A 15,954-nucleotide genomic window follows, 5' to 3' on the forward strand; every position below is an offset into this window, starting at 1 on the left:
CAAACCACAGCGCCTGGCACAGAAAAGCCATTCAACAAGCAGTGGCCCTTTAGTCCCAACTCCTCCAACAAGTACATTGAAAGTTAACACTGACTTAGCTTAATATATTCATCTATTTGATAATCTTGGCTAATCTGTATTTTCCATTAAATCCATAGGAAAATCCTTTGACATCCAACCTTCAGTTCAATAGATATTTACAGAACGTTTCCTGCGTCTATGGGAACTTTAAAAAATTAATCAGGCATGGATATGCTCACCCAGAGGAGCTATGTAGGGATCTATTAAAGGAAGAAAAATGTTGATAAAAGAAGGGGAGGATGGATTGTCAAAGGTCAGAAAGGCCAGGCTGAAGAATTTGGATATTACTCTTGTAACTAAGGGGGAAGCACTGAGGCTTTAATGGTAGAGGTGATGTCCCCAGAGTGGTGGGTGAAGAACCATATAAGCAGTGCCTAAAACATGTTACAAAGGGGAGAGCAATGGAGGCTAAGAAATCAATTAAAGGACACTGCAACTGGAACCAGCTGAAAAGCAACAAAAAGTCTGAACTGGCAGGGTGACAGCAAGAATGGGGAGAAGGAAGCAATGAAGAGGCACAACTAAGTTGAGGAAGTGACTGCCTAGATGAGAGGGACAGTCAAAGACCACACCGCAGGTTTGAGTCTAGGGTGCTGGAAAGACGATGCTGTGCCTTCCAAAGAAACAGAAAGCAGAGGACATCAGTCTGCAGTAGTGGAAGGAGACAGAGAAGGCAGGGACCCAAACCCCCAACCACCTTTCTACCTGCAGATCCCAAAGGAAGTATGCAGGGGAAGGCCAACACCCACTCTTCACTATGATCAGAGCTGAACCCCAAACCTCTGTGAAAAAGTCCTGGCCGTGGGATCGTGTGTGCCAACGCTGACATCTCTGCTTTCTCCATGAGTCCTAAACATCTCTTGAATCTATCCACGTCTCCCCATCTCCACTGCCACAGCCCTGTTCCAAACCATTAGCAGCCCACCCCTGGATGACTGCAATGGCCTCCTTCAGGTCTCCCTGTCTTCATTCTTGTAGCCTCTAATCTGGTCTTCACACAACAGCCAGATGGTCTTTTCAATATGCACATCTGGTAGTGCTGCTTTTCTGCTTAAAACCCTTCATTGGAATCCTGAACATTAAGGTAACAGAACTCTGTTACAAGGGTCTGCTAGGACAACCAGCCTCCGCCACCTCTTCCACCTCAATTCCCACCACCATCCCACCCTCTGGGGCACCAGCCGGGCTGGCCCACTTTCCGCCTTTTGTATGTGCTATGCTCCCGCAGGGCACCAGGCTTTGCACACACACTGCTCCCTATGCCATTCCATGCGTGCATCCCTGCTCCCACCTCGCCTGGGAAGAGCCTACTCATCTTTCAGTACAAACCTTTCTAACATCAGGCCTTGCAGACTCTGCCAATGTTTACTTCCCATTTACCTCTCTTACGACGGGGCTGTCTAGGACAATCCTAACCTCAGGGAATAGACAGCCTTTTTGGAAAAACCGACTCACAAAGTAATACAACTCAAAGCAGACTTTCTTTGTGTATATTTATGATTCATCTTCCCCAACTATACAACAGCCTCTTGGAGCAGGACAACACCCATTAATTACATTAGACAGAAATAGAATCTACCTCCCCCAGAAAAGACCTCTACTTACTTTTTTTTAAATCCCAAAGTACCATACCAAAATTTAGGCACAAACATTTACAAATCTAAAGCAAACCTTCAAGAACAAAGGCAATATGAACTAAAATATTTATGATTTAAAGGGTCACAGGATGGTCAAATTTTGCTTTGAGAAAGAACAAAATGCAACCCCAAATATAGGGGCAAATATGTGTCTATAACATACACAGACAGGAGTCAATCAAACAGAGACACCAAAGACTCCACCTAGCCCATCAGCAGAGGGCATAAAAAGCCTGGTCATGGCTGTTTTTTCCCTATGTTTTCCCTATTGCAGAGGATTTCCTTACCTGTCGAAATCTCTTTAGATGTATAATAAGCACATCAGGCAGAGTCCACAGGCTTAATGTAATGCTCCCTTGCTGCAGCTGCTTACAGTGTGGGCAACGCCAGGCATCATCTGGGGCAAGCTGAAAACAAAAAGCATGACTTCCATGAAGCGCCACTCAATGCAAGACCTTGTTAAGGGACACAGCCAGACTAATGTCTCAGCCAGGGCATGGTACAACGCAGAATCTCTCTGGAAACTGCATATGATGGCAGTCAATGGAATTGCACAATTGAAGAGGCCAGAGCTGGCACCAAATTCTAAATATATTTGGTTTGCTGAATAGATTATCCCTCAAAGAGGGGTGGCTAAATTGGTAAATATTGTATAACGGATGTTAGATGTCACAGAAGCAGAGTACTCAGCATATCCCCAAACCCCCAAACTTAACTTGTCACCTTGCCATCAACATGGTTCCTTTCTCCATGTCTTGTATGTCCTACCTCAGCAAATACCACCACCACCACCCACCAAAGGCAGAACACAGAGGGTTATCCCAAACCCCCAACCCTTCCCTCTTCCTCCTGCTCCATGTCCATCCGAAGTAAATCTCTCTGCTGCTTCTCCCAACTGTCTCCTCCTCTCCATGCCCACAAACGCCACCTTAATTCAGAACCCTCACGCCTTCTCTCCCTGGACTTCTTCGAGTCTCCTAACTGTTCTCTCCCTCAAGCATTAAACTGTTCTAAACAGTCCTTCCCCTCCTGCTATCAACAAGAACTTTCTCAATGTCAATCTGAGGTCCCAAGTCCACATACATGATCTCTGCAAGGAAGGATTTCAAGATGGGGACATGTCAGAGGTGTTAACAGGTGAAAGATTTAAACTACTCTGAAGTTCAGAGGATACATCGGATCTGGGATTGTCAACATGATGAGGTAAGAGAAGCCCTGGGAAAGGATGACAATGCCCACCGAGATGGGGGAGAAAGGAGCCACGGACAGGATCTTGGGGACTGCCCATTTTTAAGGGAAACACCAAAACTGGAAACCCAGCAGAGCCTGAGGATGCACAATCAGAACAACAGGCAAATCTGAAGCCTTCCCTTTTATGCATACCAAGAAAAGAGGGTGACAAGATGGGTAGTCATGAGGGCCACCATCCTCTAGACAGGTCAAACAAAGACTAAGCAGAGGCCACTGAACTGAGCAAACTGGGGACACCGAGAACATCAGAAAGCAACATCCAAAATGATACTTGCAAGTCAGACACACAAGTGGTTTTGGAGTGAGTGAGTGAAAAGAGTTGAAACCAATAATGGCAAAATTAGGCAGAAAAGAGGAGAAAGACTGGTATGGTAACTTCGAAGGGAAGCAAACTGAGGAGATGTTTTTCATGACAAGGAGACTCAATTATGTTTGTCAGAAAAATGGGGAGGGACAGAGTTTGGGTGAGTGGGAGTGAATCAAAAGGTCAGACTGGAACAAGTGTCATCTGGCAAGTCCACATCTCTGTGACATTTTAATATTCTACATATGTGGCCATGCTGCCCAGCGCTTGTAGTAAAGAAGCAGGTTTTCATTTCTTTAAATTCCAATGTATTACAAAAGAACATTTTTATAAAATACAATAAGAATGTCATGATAATGTCTAATAGCTATGATGATTTCTAAAACATTTCTCTGATTTCTATACTGATCTCACTGTGAACTGCTAACAAGAGCATGCAGACCTGCAGGCCACACTTAAACATCACCAGTAGAGCTGACTCTGCCTCACAAGTGCAAGGGGCTCTCTCAGCAGGCACCCATTCCACTCTTGGACAGTCTGCTACAGAGTTCATCCTCATATGAAGACAGAATCACTCTTCTTATAATTTCCAATCTTTAAATTCTACAAGTAAATAAAGGAAGCAAAGGTCCTGGGGTAGGAAGGACCTTATAGTAAATAAGCAGGTTTTTGTTTGTTTAAATTCCAGTGTATTACAAAAGAACACTTTTATAAAATACAGTAAGAATGTCATGACAATGTCTAGTAGCTATGATTGTTTCTAAAACACTTCTCTGACTTCAATACTGATCTCTCTCTAAACTGCTAAAAAGAGCAGTTGTGTGGTTGGTGCGGCTGAAACACAGAAATGAGCGCAGTGTGTCTGGAGCACAGGTTAGGGAGAGAGGTTAAGACAGTATAAGCAGATGCTCCATCTGTCTCGGTCACTGGATATTCCTAGTATCTAGAACAGTGCCTGGCACGTAGAAAGTGTTCAGTAAATATGTACATTCTGCAATGAGTGAGCGGACTTGTTAAGTTCAGTATTGTGCCCCAAGATAATAGTGCAAATACAGAAGAGGAGAGGGTGAGACTCAAGTGGCCATGTGACAGTAGCTTTGGGGTCTACAGCTTTAGTGTTGATCAGCATAGCCGTGTGGGTGTCAGCCACTGTCATGCTGCCTTGTGGGTAATTAGAATTAGACTGTAACAGCATGAGGGCAAAACATTGTCTGTTTTGGTCCTTGCTATAAACCACAGTGGTGCAGTACCTAGCACAGAGTAAGTACTCAACAAACATCTACTGAATGAATGAACCCCTATAAAATGTACTTTGCTAGCATTCTAGATCAGTGAGGTGTTTTGTAGAATACCAATGCTATCATCTAGATCTGCTCACCTCTAAGCTTTCCGTCATTCTCAAATATCTTCCAAGTCAATTTTCTTTTAAAAAGCTAAATAGGACAAGGTACCAAACAAACTGTGCAATCAACCAGTTCCAAAGTCGACTACTTTAAAATTGAGCCCAAAACTGAAAACAACAACAAAAAAAAAACCATGCATTATGAAAAACTATTGTTAAAGGAACTAGCTATGAACAACTTGGGGAAAAGAAGATTCAGTAAAGAATATGAAAACTATTTTCAAATATTTGAAGGATAAGCAAATAGAATATAATTAGGACTTCTAAGTCTTAATAAATTCAAGAGAAAGAACACCTGTTGGTCACAGTAACCAAAGGACATATTCCAGGTTAATTTCTGTCACCATCAGAGATATCCAGAGAGAAAATGGTGTGTCAAAAGTCTTGAGTAGGCAAACACCTCATAACAAAAGATGTTCAAACAGAGGCTGAACAATCACCTATTTGAAATTAGGTAGAAGAACCCAACCATTAGAACAAAGGAGTTTCACAGTCCCCTCCAATCCTGAAATTGCATGATTCCCTATAAACAGAGTGAAGAATAACAACTAGTAGTCAAAATTATGATACAAAACACTGATACAAGATTATATAAACTCCAGGTACTCTAGTCAAGGTTTTTCAAGGTATATAAAAAAAAACACAAGGCCGGGGCCCCAACCACAGAGGTTTATTTATCCATCTATCTGTCTAATCATTCATTTAAATATTTACTGAGTCCCTATTATCTGCTAAGTGGCTGGACCACTGTTGTCTACTTTCTGTCTATACCTGCACTGTTCAACACAGGAACCACTAGCACCATGTGTTTACTGAACACATAAAATGTGGCTAATGCAACTAAGGAACTGAATTTATTTTATTTTAATTGATTTAGATTTAAATAGGTCCTGCCATCTATGTTCTTAGTACCAAACAGTTGAGAATCACTGTTTTAGTTACTAAGGAAAATAATTTCAAATGTATTAGTTTAAAAAAAAAAAAAAACTGATCGATAACTATTAAAAAGAATTAACTACAAAGGTTTATTTCTAGAGCATTTCAATTAACCAAGGTTTTCTAGAAACTTGAACAACTTTCTGTTAAAGTCCTAAAAGCAATAGCACCAAGACACCCATTATGTGTGCAGAACCTACATAAATGTAAAATCGTGGGGAACAGTCTGGGGCATAACTTGTTTCTCCATTGTCATCTTGCCATGCCCACTTCCCTCCACCCTGATCACCCAAGAAACACTGCCCAACCTCTTACCCGTTCCTCTTTGGTGTAGAGTTGGAAACACTGAGATAAAGTGCAGGTTTGAGGCTGATGATGACGTTCTCTTTGCAGACGGACACTTTCTGCATCAGGGATATACTCATCTTCAGTATTTACAAACAAGCTGCAATCAGAAGGGAAAGGGCATTTATCAGAGAATGTCTTGTAAGACAGACACAAAAATAAAAGTGCAGCTCCACAAAACAGCTACAAATTCATAATCAAAAAGATCAATGTGTAAGAAAACAAAAGTAGTGATCCAACTTTTCCATGTTCCAAAATATTCTTGAAAAGTTCTCTGTATACAATGTTACTTCAAGAACTGACTTGGAGTTGATTTTTCTGAGACTGGCTGTGAACTTTATACTAATTAAATCATATATTCTTGTCTCTCATGTCTAAGGGCATGCATCTGACATTGCTTAGAATTAATGGGCCTGTAATAAAAATAAAGGAAATTAGACCTATACAGTAGTTAATGAATATATAGCTTCTCTTTCAGCAGTGAATAAATGTTCTAAGGTTTTGAGATTGGGAAGAAAGAGTGTATAGGAAAGGAATAATAAACTGCTTCAATAAAGGCTTAGCAACACACCTGGATACTTAAACAAAGGAGATACTTGTGTTTCAGCTAATTTGAAAGATCGAAGATATACTACCTAAAATGATAATTAAAACAATGACTCTATAAATTCTAAGTAAAACGATACTCACAAATCTTTTGTCTCCTTGTCCCATTCTACTACTAATTTCACATGAGCAGTACCACCTGGTCCACAGGATTTTAATGCCCTATAGAACGGGGGAAAGGAAGGGAAAAGCCACATATCATTTTTCTAAATAAATTGTTTTACTTAAATGTGTTATGTCCTACCTGAAATCATAATGTGATCATTAAAAATCTTCATCATAGCTCCCCATCAGAAAAAGTTTTTAGTGAAACCATTATAACCACAGATGTAATAGCTAGGTTCCAAATGGACTAAAAAATTCTTAAGTTAAAGTGCCCAATATAGAAATAAAGAGATTGGAAGAAATTTAGTATCACATTATAGGCTGCCCACAATCCCTCTCAGATATTCTTTATGACCTTTCCAACTTTTTGCCCAATTTCTCACCCATCCAAAGAGAGACTGGACAACACTCCTTGGGAACAAATCTGCTAAGACACCTGTCCACCTCCCCGCCATGTCTAAACTGCACCCTTCCTCTGTAAGGCCACCTCTCTCCCGACTTCACCAGCTCATTGCCATCTCCTGAGAAACTCTTCAGGCATTCAGTTAATATTACTCATCTAATCTTTTTTATGCTGTGCAACAGTTTAGATCATTAATCAATCTATTAACTCTCATCTCCAAAACCAAAAAGTGAGTTTTCAAATAGGAACACAGTGTATACTTTTTTTTTTAAATTCTGAAATGCAGACACTACAGTATTCGTTGAAAAAAATCATAATAAAAATAATATGAGTTTTTATATTTATGTGTCTATATATACATACAGTTGGCCCTTGAACCGCATGGGTTTGAACTGGTCTGGTACACTTATATGCACACTGTTTTCAACCAAACATGGATTGAAAATACAGAATTTGCAGGATGTGAAACTGTATATATGGAGGGCTGGTTTTCTGTATCTGTGAGTTCCACAGGGCCAACTGCTGTACTTCAGTATGTGCAGATTTTGGCATATGCGGGGAGTCCTGGAACCAATCCCCCATATATACCATAAGACAACTGTATATCTAGTATTAATTTTTTACTAATATAAGAGACTCTTATTAATATAACAGAAGTATATAGAAAGCACAGAGACAGCAGAATGGAGTGATTAATTCTATCAGCAAAGAAGCAGGAACAGTGCAAAGAAAGGCTTTAAGAAAAGGAACTGTGGACAGAGGAAACCACACACACAAAGGCACACATATAAAACAGCATCATCTGTTCAAACAATCATCAGTACTTCAATGCTGCTCAAAGTTTAGGATAGTGGAATGGGGAACAGCAAGGTCTGACAAAAGGGAAGTAATCAGAGTTCAAACTGTGAAGAACTTCATATACTATGGAAACTCAGGCTTTATCTTTTAGGCCACAAGTTACCGTTTAAGGGTTTCAAGGAAGAACGTGGCCTGATTAGAACGTGACTTTGGAAAACTTCAATCCCGATGAATACGAAAGAGTAATTTATCTGTAGTCCTGAGGCACACACTAATTTGCTTTCCTAACATGAGTCCTCCGTGGCTTTTCTGATTTTAAGAAAGATCATGAAACATATCATGCTCAAATATGAATCAAAAGTAAAATAAGTACTTAATTTCTAAATAAGCCTAAAGAACCTAACACATTTATGTTGAAATTATACCAGACATCACTTAAAATCAGACATGAGCATATGTGCAATTCTAGAAGGTGATTTTTGTTTGTTTACCTTTCTACTGTTGGGTGGCACAGGGGCTGCTCCTCCTGGGGCAGCAAGTATGTTATTCCCACAACACTGACCACACGCAAACTAAATGGGCACACCTGCATCAAATGTTAAATGAGAATTAGGCTGAATTTCTCTTCAAGAGCACCTGTTTCACAGTGGCATTTCCAAAACATTAAAAGTATAGTAAACTGTTTTGAAAATGCTTCTCTATATTGTTAGGTTGTTAAGCCACTGTAATACACTTTAAATATGATTTACTCACATGCAATTTACATATCAAATGTTATGCAAGACAAGTAACATTGTTTTTGCTCAACATTAACTTAATGGTCTTCCACGGATATCTTAACATAGTAATAATGTTTTAAATATACAGGTAGATGTTCTACTAAATACTCTCCAAGCTGATCATGTACTAAACTTATTAGATAAATATTATAGAAGAATATACAGCAATTCAAGAAACACCTTGCAGTGGCCAGCTCCTTTTGCAAAATGAGGGATAAATTTTCAACCTTGAAAGTCTGAACTCAAGAAATTCAAATTTCATTGTAATGACTGTTTCTTTACTGGGTATACACACATGCTATGCTGGAATATCAAAATGCTTACAAACCTGAATGCAAACTGTGGGCCTCAAGAAATATTTCATCTTCTCCAAAATTTCCTTCTGCAGAAGGTCCCATGCTATTGTCTTCTCTAAGTGCAGCACAAAAGGCAGTCCAAATCTAAAGCACACAAACATTGTAATCACCTTAAAAGTATGGCAATTCCTTTAATGCTATAATCCTTTATTCTTGACCTTTTTAAATGGATTCACAATATAACTGCTTTTAGGACAGTTCTCAAAATAAAAGAACAGAAAATATAAAGAGAAATATAAACAGAAAATATAAAGAGATGAACAGCTTAGATTTCTAAACGAAATTTATTAGCTCATACACCAAAATGTCTTCTAGGGAAGTATGATGCCATGATAATAGGTGGCAAGAGGGCAGGATTAGTGGACATGGTATGGAAAGGGGGCGGGGGTGGATGCAAGTGTAGAAAATGGAGTGGGTCACACCTAAAAGGGTTGGGTGCCAGAGGAATAGATAGCGCTGGAAAGCCTAGCAAACAGGTAGTCTATGACAACAAGGGAGGCACTGCCAAGCAAGTGACACTGAAAGTCAGCTCCTACCCTAGCCCAGATGGTAGTTGGCCTCTACCAGGTGCTAGAGAATCGGAGGCAGTACTGTGGATCTTGACCTTAACTCCACACTGACATCACCAAGGGAGCTTTAGAAAATAATGATGCCCAAATCCAGCCCCCAGAGATTTTGATGAAATCAGTCTGGAATGTGACCTGAGCACTGAGATTTTTTAGAAGCCCTCCAGGTGGTTCTCAATGCAACCTAAGTTGAGGACCACTAGCCTAGGCTCAACTCTCATCCATGCCCCAATCATCCAAACCTATTTACTTTCTCCTGAATGTGTGTTACTCTCACAAATCCATGTCTTTGTGCAGGGAATTCCCTCAGCTTGGAATATCCTCCTCACTCTTCTTCCAGGTTACCTCCTACTCATCCACATGAAGACCCAGTGGAGGTATTCTCCTCCAGGAAGCATCCTGTTGGTTTGGTCTCTGTGTGTACTGTGCTATAAACACTGCCTGTTCAAGCCTCCACTAACAGACTAAATTAGCTGGTGGCAAGAACTGTGATTTCTTTATCTTAGTAGCCCAAATAGCCGATGCCTAGAATATAGATAACCAATGAACAAACGAATGATCTAACTAACAGAGGAACGCTGACTTAGGCCTAGGCAGAAGCAGAAGTGCTAAGATCACCAAGAAACCAGCTCCTAATAACCATCGCATTGCTCACTCACAATATTCCCTAACAGAGAACAGAGAACTGTGATGTGAAATGAGCTACAAGCACCTGTAAACCATCCAACCATATTTTTCGCAAGACAATGTCTTACTCTTAAGAGACTAGCATCATGAAGAGGATTCCACAGGCTATTTCATCCCTTCTATGCCTTAGTCATGCCAAGCTCACCTAGTCCTGGTGTGTTTGCATGGGCTCTCCACGAGGTCCTTTCCCTGGATATTCACACAGCTCACCAGGGCTCAATGCCTTTTGCATGTAGTCTTGCCAGCGTCTCCACCATCACACTCTACCAGACTAGCCTGTTTTAATGTCTCAACATGGTTTTAAAGGCCTGTCTGAAGCTAAATGTGTTTACTTGTTTGTTCATAGTTGGTCTGTCCTAACTGGAATGTAAGTTCCATAAGGACACTGACCCTGTGTGTCTTGTTCACTGCTGTATCCCGGTGTTTATAGAACAGTGCCCACCACACTATAAACACCAAAATATTTGTTAATGGAATTCACAGACACATATCAGCATATCTTATGTTATTTACCATGCAAGGAACTTATTTCAAAGCAAAATTTTAAAAGGCTAATACAAAGGCTAGCCTGACAAATATCAGAAACAGAATCCTCTCTTCCTGAAACATATCTGTCTCTTGTTATTACTCAGGTTACATTACTATTGTGATATGGTTACTTTAAAAAATAGTCTAAAACACTCACAAATTCTTAGAGAGGGCAGCAGACAGATTTGACAGAGATTTCCAACTCCCAGATTTCTGACCTATGAAGCTGAATGAATAGTGGTGTCATTTGCCAAGACAGGAAATACTGGAAAGCCAGCTTTATAGGGAAAGATAATGAGTTCACTTTGGGACATAAGACTGAGGGGCATGTACCATACAAGTACATATGTTAAGAGTTTAAAAAAAAAAAAAAAGCTGCCAAGAAAGTAGCTGGATATATAGGTCTAGAGCCCCAGGAGGAAGACTAAACTGAAAATATACATATGAAATGAGCCTTTAAATTGAACCTTTCTAACCCATATTCTATCACCCTAATTTTATACTCTCACCCTCCCAACTCCCCAAATCAGGTTAAATTGTACATATATTTTTCTAAATATCAGAATCAAAAATTAACTACTAAGAAGTAAGGGTTTTTCAAAATGCTTGAAAATATTAGACTTTTAAAGTCTCAGTACCTATTGGGAAATAAGTTGGTTTTTACCTTTTCCCTTGCTGCCCAGTGCAGGCTCGGTTGCACACCAACAGAACAATCTTGTCGCTTCTTGCTTTTGTGGGGGGCAAATCCATTTTCCCTTGCTTTGCTGCAGTTTGTGTAGTGGAAGACAGTCTATGATGATCCAAACCAAATTTCAAGTGATTTAGATTGTTATTTAAGTGAATTCCTAAAAAAGAATAGAAACAACTCGTTTTATCCCCTCAAAACTCTTTTCATTCATTCATTCATTAGAAAGAAATTTACTCAACAGAGAAAATAAAAAATTATCATTATGTAATTTAAACTGCAATCAAAAAAAGGGAACACATACTCAGATTACTCACCTAGCCATTAACATACTTTCTTTAGCATCCATTATTTCCTTTAAACTAGCCCTACCTATCTTAAAAGCTGAAAATTAAAACTCTACACTTACGTGAATGTTAGATAAAATTTCAGAAGGGCAAGTATGCTGAAATGATCCACCAAAAAAAATTTAAAGTGAGACCATGTAACCAGCAAATACATTGTTAAAAAAATAAAGATAAGAACATGTGGAATGGTCTTCAATGTTCAACGGCAGTTTCTTCTCCCTGATTAATGAGCCAAACTTATAAGAAACAAAAGATAAACTATACTTACTAGACTCAGAGCCATTATAAGAAAAGGCCAACATGAATACAATCAACTAGACTGAATCAACCCACATTAAAGTGAACAAAAACATAAGTTTGACAGGCACTGTACTCATCTTCAGAAATGCCCCAAAACAGAGATCCCCATCAAAGCTACCTAGCAATTCAAGACCTAGCACAACACCCTGCACTTAGTAGGAAGTTAATAAAGCTTAACTAAAATATCTATTCATTTCTTTAATCCTTTGGCAGTACGGCCTAATGAAATGGTACCCTAAATGGAGAAGAGAAAAAGAAGCCCCTTCCACCACTACCATAAATAATAATAACACCAGAAAGAGAATAAAATAAAAAATTATTTACACAAACATATTCATAGCAGAATTCAGGCAATAACCTAAATTTCCAGCAATACAAGACTTGCTGAGCCTATTAAGATACCTCAGCATTATAACAATTTAAAACAATAATGAGTACATAGTTAATATCAACATAAATTCCAGACAGTTTTAAAACACACAAGCTAGAAATAAGGAAAAACTGAATCTTTTTTAAGCTGCCAGAGGGAAGAAAACTTTTTAAGCTTAACACTACAAAGAAATCACAAAAAGAACAGATTTCACTTCATAACCACTTTATTTTTTTTTATTTCAAAATATTAAGAGGATACAAATGTTTGTTATCTGGATACCTTGTATAATGCTTAAGCCAGGTTTTAATGTGCTCTTCACCATATCAGTGTTCCCTGTACCCAATAGGTAAGTTTTTACTCCCACTCCCCCTCCTAACCTCCTGCATTCTTGGTTTCCAATGATCTTTATATCTTTTTGTACAACAGGCAATGAGGTGCCAGTTGTTCAACATAGAGAGATCAGATTTAGGGTTCAGAAAGATCAGTATTGACAAGAAGGGAAATGAGGATTTGCTGGAAACAAGACAAACAACTGATGATGAAGATGAAGACAAAAGATGATGATCTGAAGAGACAGCAGTGATAACAGAAGTGGGGGACAAAGACAGACACAACAGAAGCAGGAAGTAGGTTAAGAAACCAAGCCTAGGAGGACTCCCAGAATTCTCATTTCTATTCTTTTCCTCCTACTTTTCTTTGTTGGCTTTTTTTCCCCTACAATCAGAAATTAAATGCTTAATTTTCTCTTTTATCCTTTAATGGTTTGATAAAGTATTTAAAGCTCTGCACATAGTCTCTAAGCACTATTTTGGCTGTCTTCCAGAGGTTTTTATATGTATTTTCTATTTTCCTTACTATCTAAAATAGCTCTTAATTACATTTATTTATTCTTAGATTTTTAAAATTTGTTTTCATTTTCCTTACACTTATGTATTTCTGTTTATATCCTGTGCTCCATTTATCCTCTAAATTGAAAAATTTTAAAGATTTATTCAGATTTTCTTTATTGCTTAGTTTACTCCTAGTTCACTAACACTAGTAATAGTGCATTTCTACCTAAGTATGTAAATATTATCCATATCTTCTATGTCTTTAATGTTAATCTAATTTTTAACAGGGAAACAATGGCAAGTTTATTTAAAAAAAACTCCCACTGAGAACTTCTTTTTTATAATTTCTCATTTTTTTTTTCAAATTATGTATTTTGCTGCTGCTGCTAGTCAGCTTAGGAAGTTCTTCATTATTAACAACCATTATCAATATGTAATGATCTAATTAATCTCAAATTATCTTTTTATAATTTAACATTAAGTATTAAATATAAATAAATACAAATATGCTTTTTAATAATTTCTACTGCTTTCATCTTACTTCCTTTTTCAAAATGCTTTTTCCCTAGTTACAAAAGTGATGTATGTTCATTATAAAAATTTAAAAATATACCAAAGTATTTTAAAAATAATCAAAATTGCCTGTAACTCCAAAACCCAGGTGTAGCTATTAGCATTTTGATGTATTTCTATATAGTATTTTTCCATATAGCTACATAAATATATTTTAAAAATTGACCACACTGTATTTTTTTCACATAATTGTATCACTCACATCTAGTCTCCTTGAAGATTTCTCCTAAAGCATGACAAAAGAAAAAATAGATAAACTGGACTTCATCAAAATTAAAAACTTTTATGTATCAAAGCACATTATCAGGAAAGTGAAAAGAACCTACAGAATGGAAGAAAATATCTGCCAGTCATATATCTAATAAGAGTCTAGTATCTGGCATATATAAAAATGTCTATACAACTCAACAAAAAGTAAATAATGCAATTGAAAAATGGGTTGAAGACCTGAATAAACATTTTTCCAAAGATAATATACAAATGGCCAATAAGCACATGAAAAGGTATTCAATGTCATTCACAAAATATAAATCAATACCATAACAAGGTATCACTGCACACTGAGTAGGATAACCAGAATCAAAAAGTCAGATAATAAAAAGTGTTGGCAAGGATGTAGAGAAATTAAAATCCTCAGACACTGCTAATGAGAATGTAAAATGGTACAGCCACTCCGGAAAACAGTCCGGAAGTTCCCCAAATGATTAAACATAGAGTTACCATATGACCCAGAAATTCCACTCCAGGTACATACTAAAGAGAAGTGAAAACATATGTCCACACAAAAACTTGCCAGGAATGTTCACAGCAGCGTTATTCATAATAGCCAAAAGGTAGAAATAATCCATAACTAACAAATGGATAAACAAAATGTGATATATCCAGACAATGAAATATTATTCAACCATAAAAAGAAATGGCATATGATATATGCCACAACATGAATGAAACATGAAAATATGCTAAGTAAAGCCAGTCACCAAAGACCACCTATTATTCGATTCTAATCACAGGAAAATCTAAACTAGGGAAATCTATGGAAACATAAAGCAGAATAATAGTTGCTTAGAGCTAGGTGGGATGGAGAGATTAGAAACCTGGGAGAGACAAAGTAATAGCCAATGAGACAGGAGGTGAAGAAGAAAGTCTCAGCAGAGCAAACACTAAGAAAAGTGGAAAAGCCCAAGGACTGTTTCTGAAATAGAGAGAAACCTGGAAAAGAGTACATGGGGAAGTAAATACAATGTAGTAGAGATGCCAGAAAGGCAGGCATGGACCAAATTACAAGGGGCCATGCATTCTTCCAAGGTGTCTACATCTAATCTTAGACAAAGGGGAACCACTGGTAAATCAATAAGCATGTAACATGATCAGAACTATGTAATAGAATAAGTCTGGTGGCACTGTGGAGAAATAACTGGACAGAAGAAAGCCCAAAGTATAGGGCCGGGCGCGGTGGCTCACGCCTGTAATCCTAGCTCTCTGGGAGGCCGAGGCGGGCGGATTGCTCGAGGTCAGGAGTTCGAAACCAGCCTGAGCAAGAGTGAGACCCCGTCTCTATTATAAATAGAAAGAAATTAATTGGCCAACTAATATATATATACAAAAAATTAGCCGGGCATGGTGGCGCATGCCTGTAGTCCCAGCTACTTGGGAGGCTGAGGCAGGAGGATCGCTTGAGCCCAGGAGTTTGAGGTTGCTGTGAGCTAGACTGACGCCACGGCACTCACTCTAGCCTGGGCAATAAAGTGAGACTCTGTCTCAAAAAAAAAAAAAAAAAGAAAGCCCAAAGTATAGACAAAAGAAATTACTGGAAAAGCTCTGTTTAGACTTGTGTGAACTGTGTCAGTAGCAGTACAAGGATGAGGAAAAATGCAGTGTGCCATTAGTGTGAATTTTGAGGAAGAAATCACAAAGCCTCGACACAGCTGGAGTGAAGGATGGTAGTACCATTATTCCACAGAATAAACTGGTCTAAGAAAGAAATGTGTAGTGTAAGAGGCCTGTAGGACTTCTAAGAAGAAATTCCAGTGGACAGGTGGAAGTCAGGCAACAGAATAAG

General features: G+C 38.4%; 1 protein-coding gene across 1 annotated transcript in view; it reads right to left on the reverse strand.

Moving 5' to 3' along the window:
- Positions 1-15,954, reverse strand: part of USP31 (ubiquitin specific peptidase 31) — a 67,100-nt gene that overhangs the window by 15,464 nt on the left and 35,682 nt on the right. The window contains exons 7-12 of the mRNA XM_012780207.2: positions 11,449-11,629; positions 8,976-9,087; positions 8,360-8,454; positions 6,647-6,724; positions 5,927-6,056; positions 2,006-2,125 (exon numbers count right to left, since the gene is read on the reverse strand). Coding sequence (XP_012635661.2) covers positions 2,006-2,125; positions 5,927-6,056; positions 6,647-6,724; positions 8,360-8,454; positions 8,976-9,087; positions 11,449-11,629 — 716 coding nt within the window. The remainder of the gene's footprint in view (positions 1-2,005; positions 2,126-5,926; positions 6,057-6,646; positions 6,725-8,359; positions 8,455-8,975; positions 9,088-11,448; positions 11,630-15,954) is intronic.

Source organism: Microcebus murinus, chromosome 19, assembly GCF_040939455.1.
Source record: "Microcebus murinus isolate Inina chromosome 19, M.murinus_Inina_mat1.0, whole genome shotgun sequence".
Taxonomy (NCBI): Eukaryota; Metazoa; Chordata; class Mammalia; order Primates; family Cheirogaleidae; genus Microcebus; species Microcebus murinus.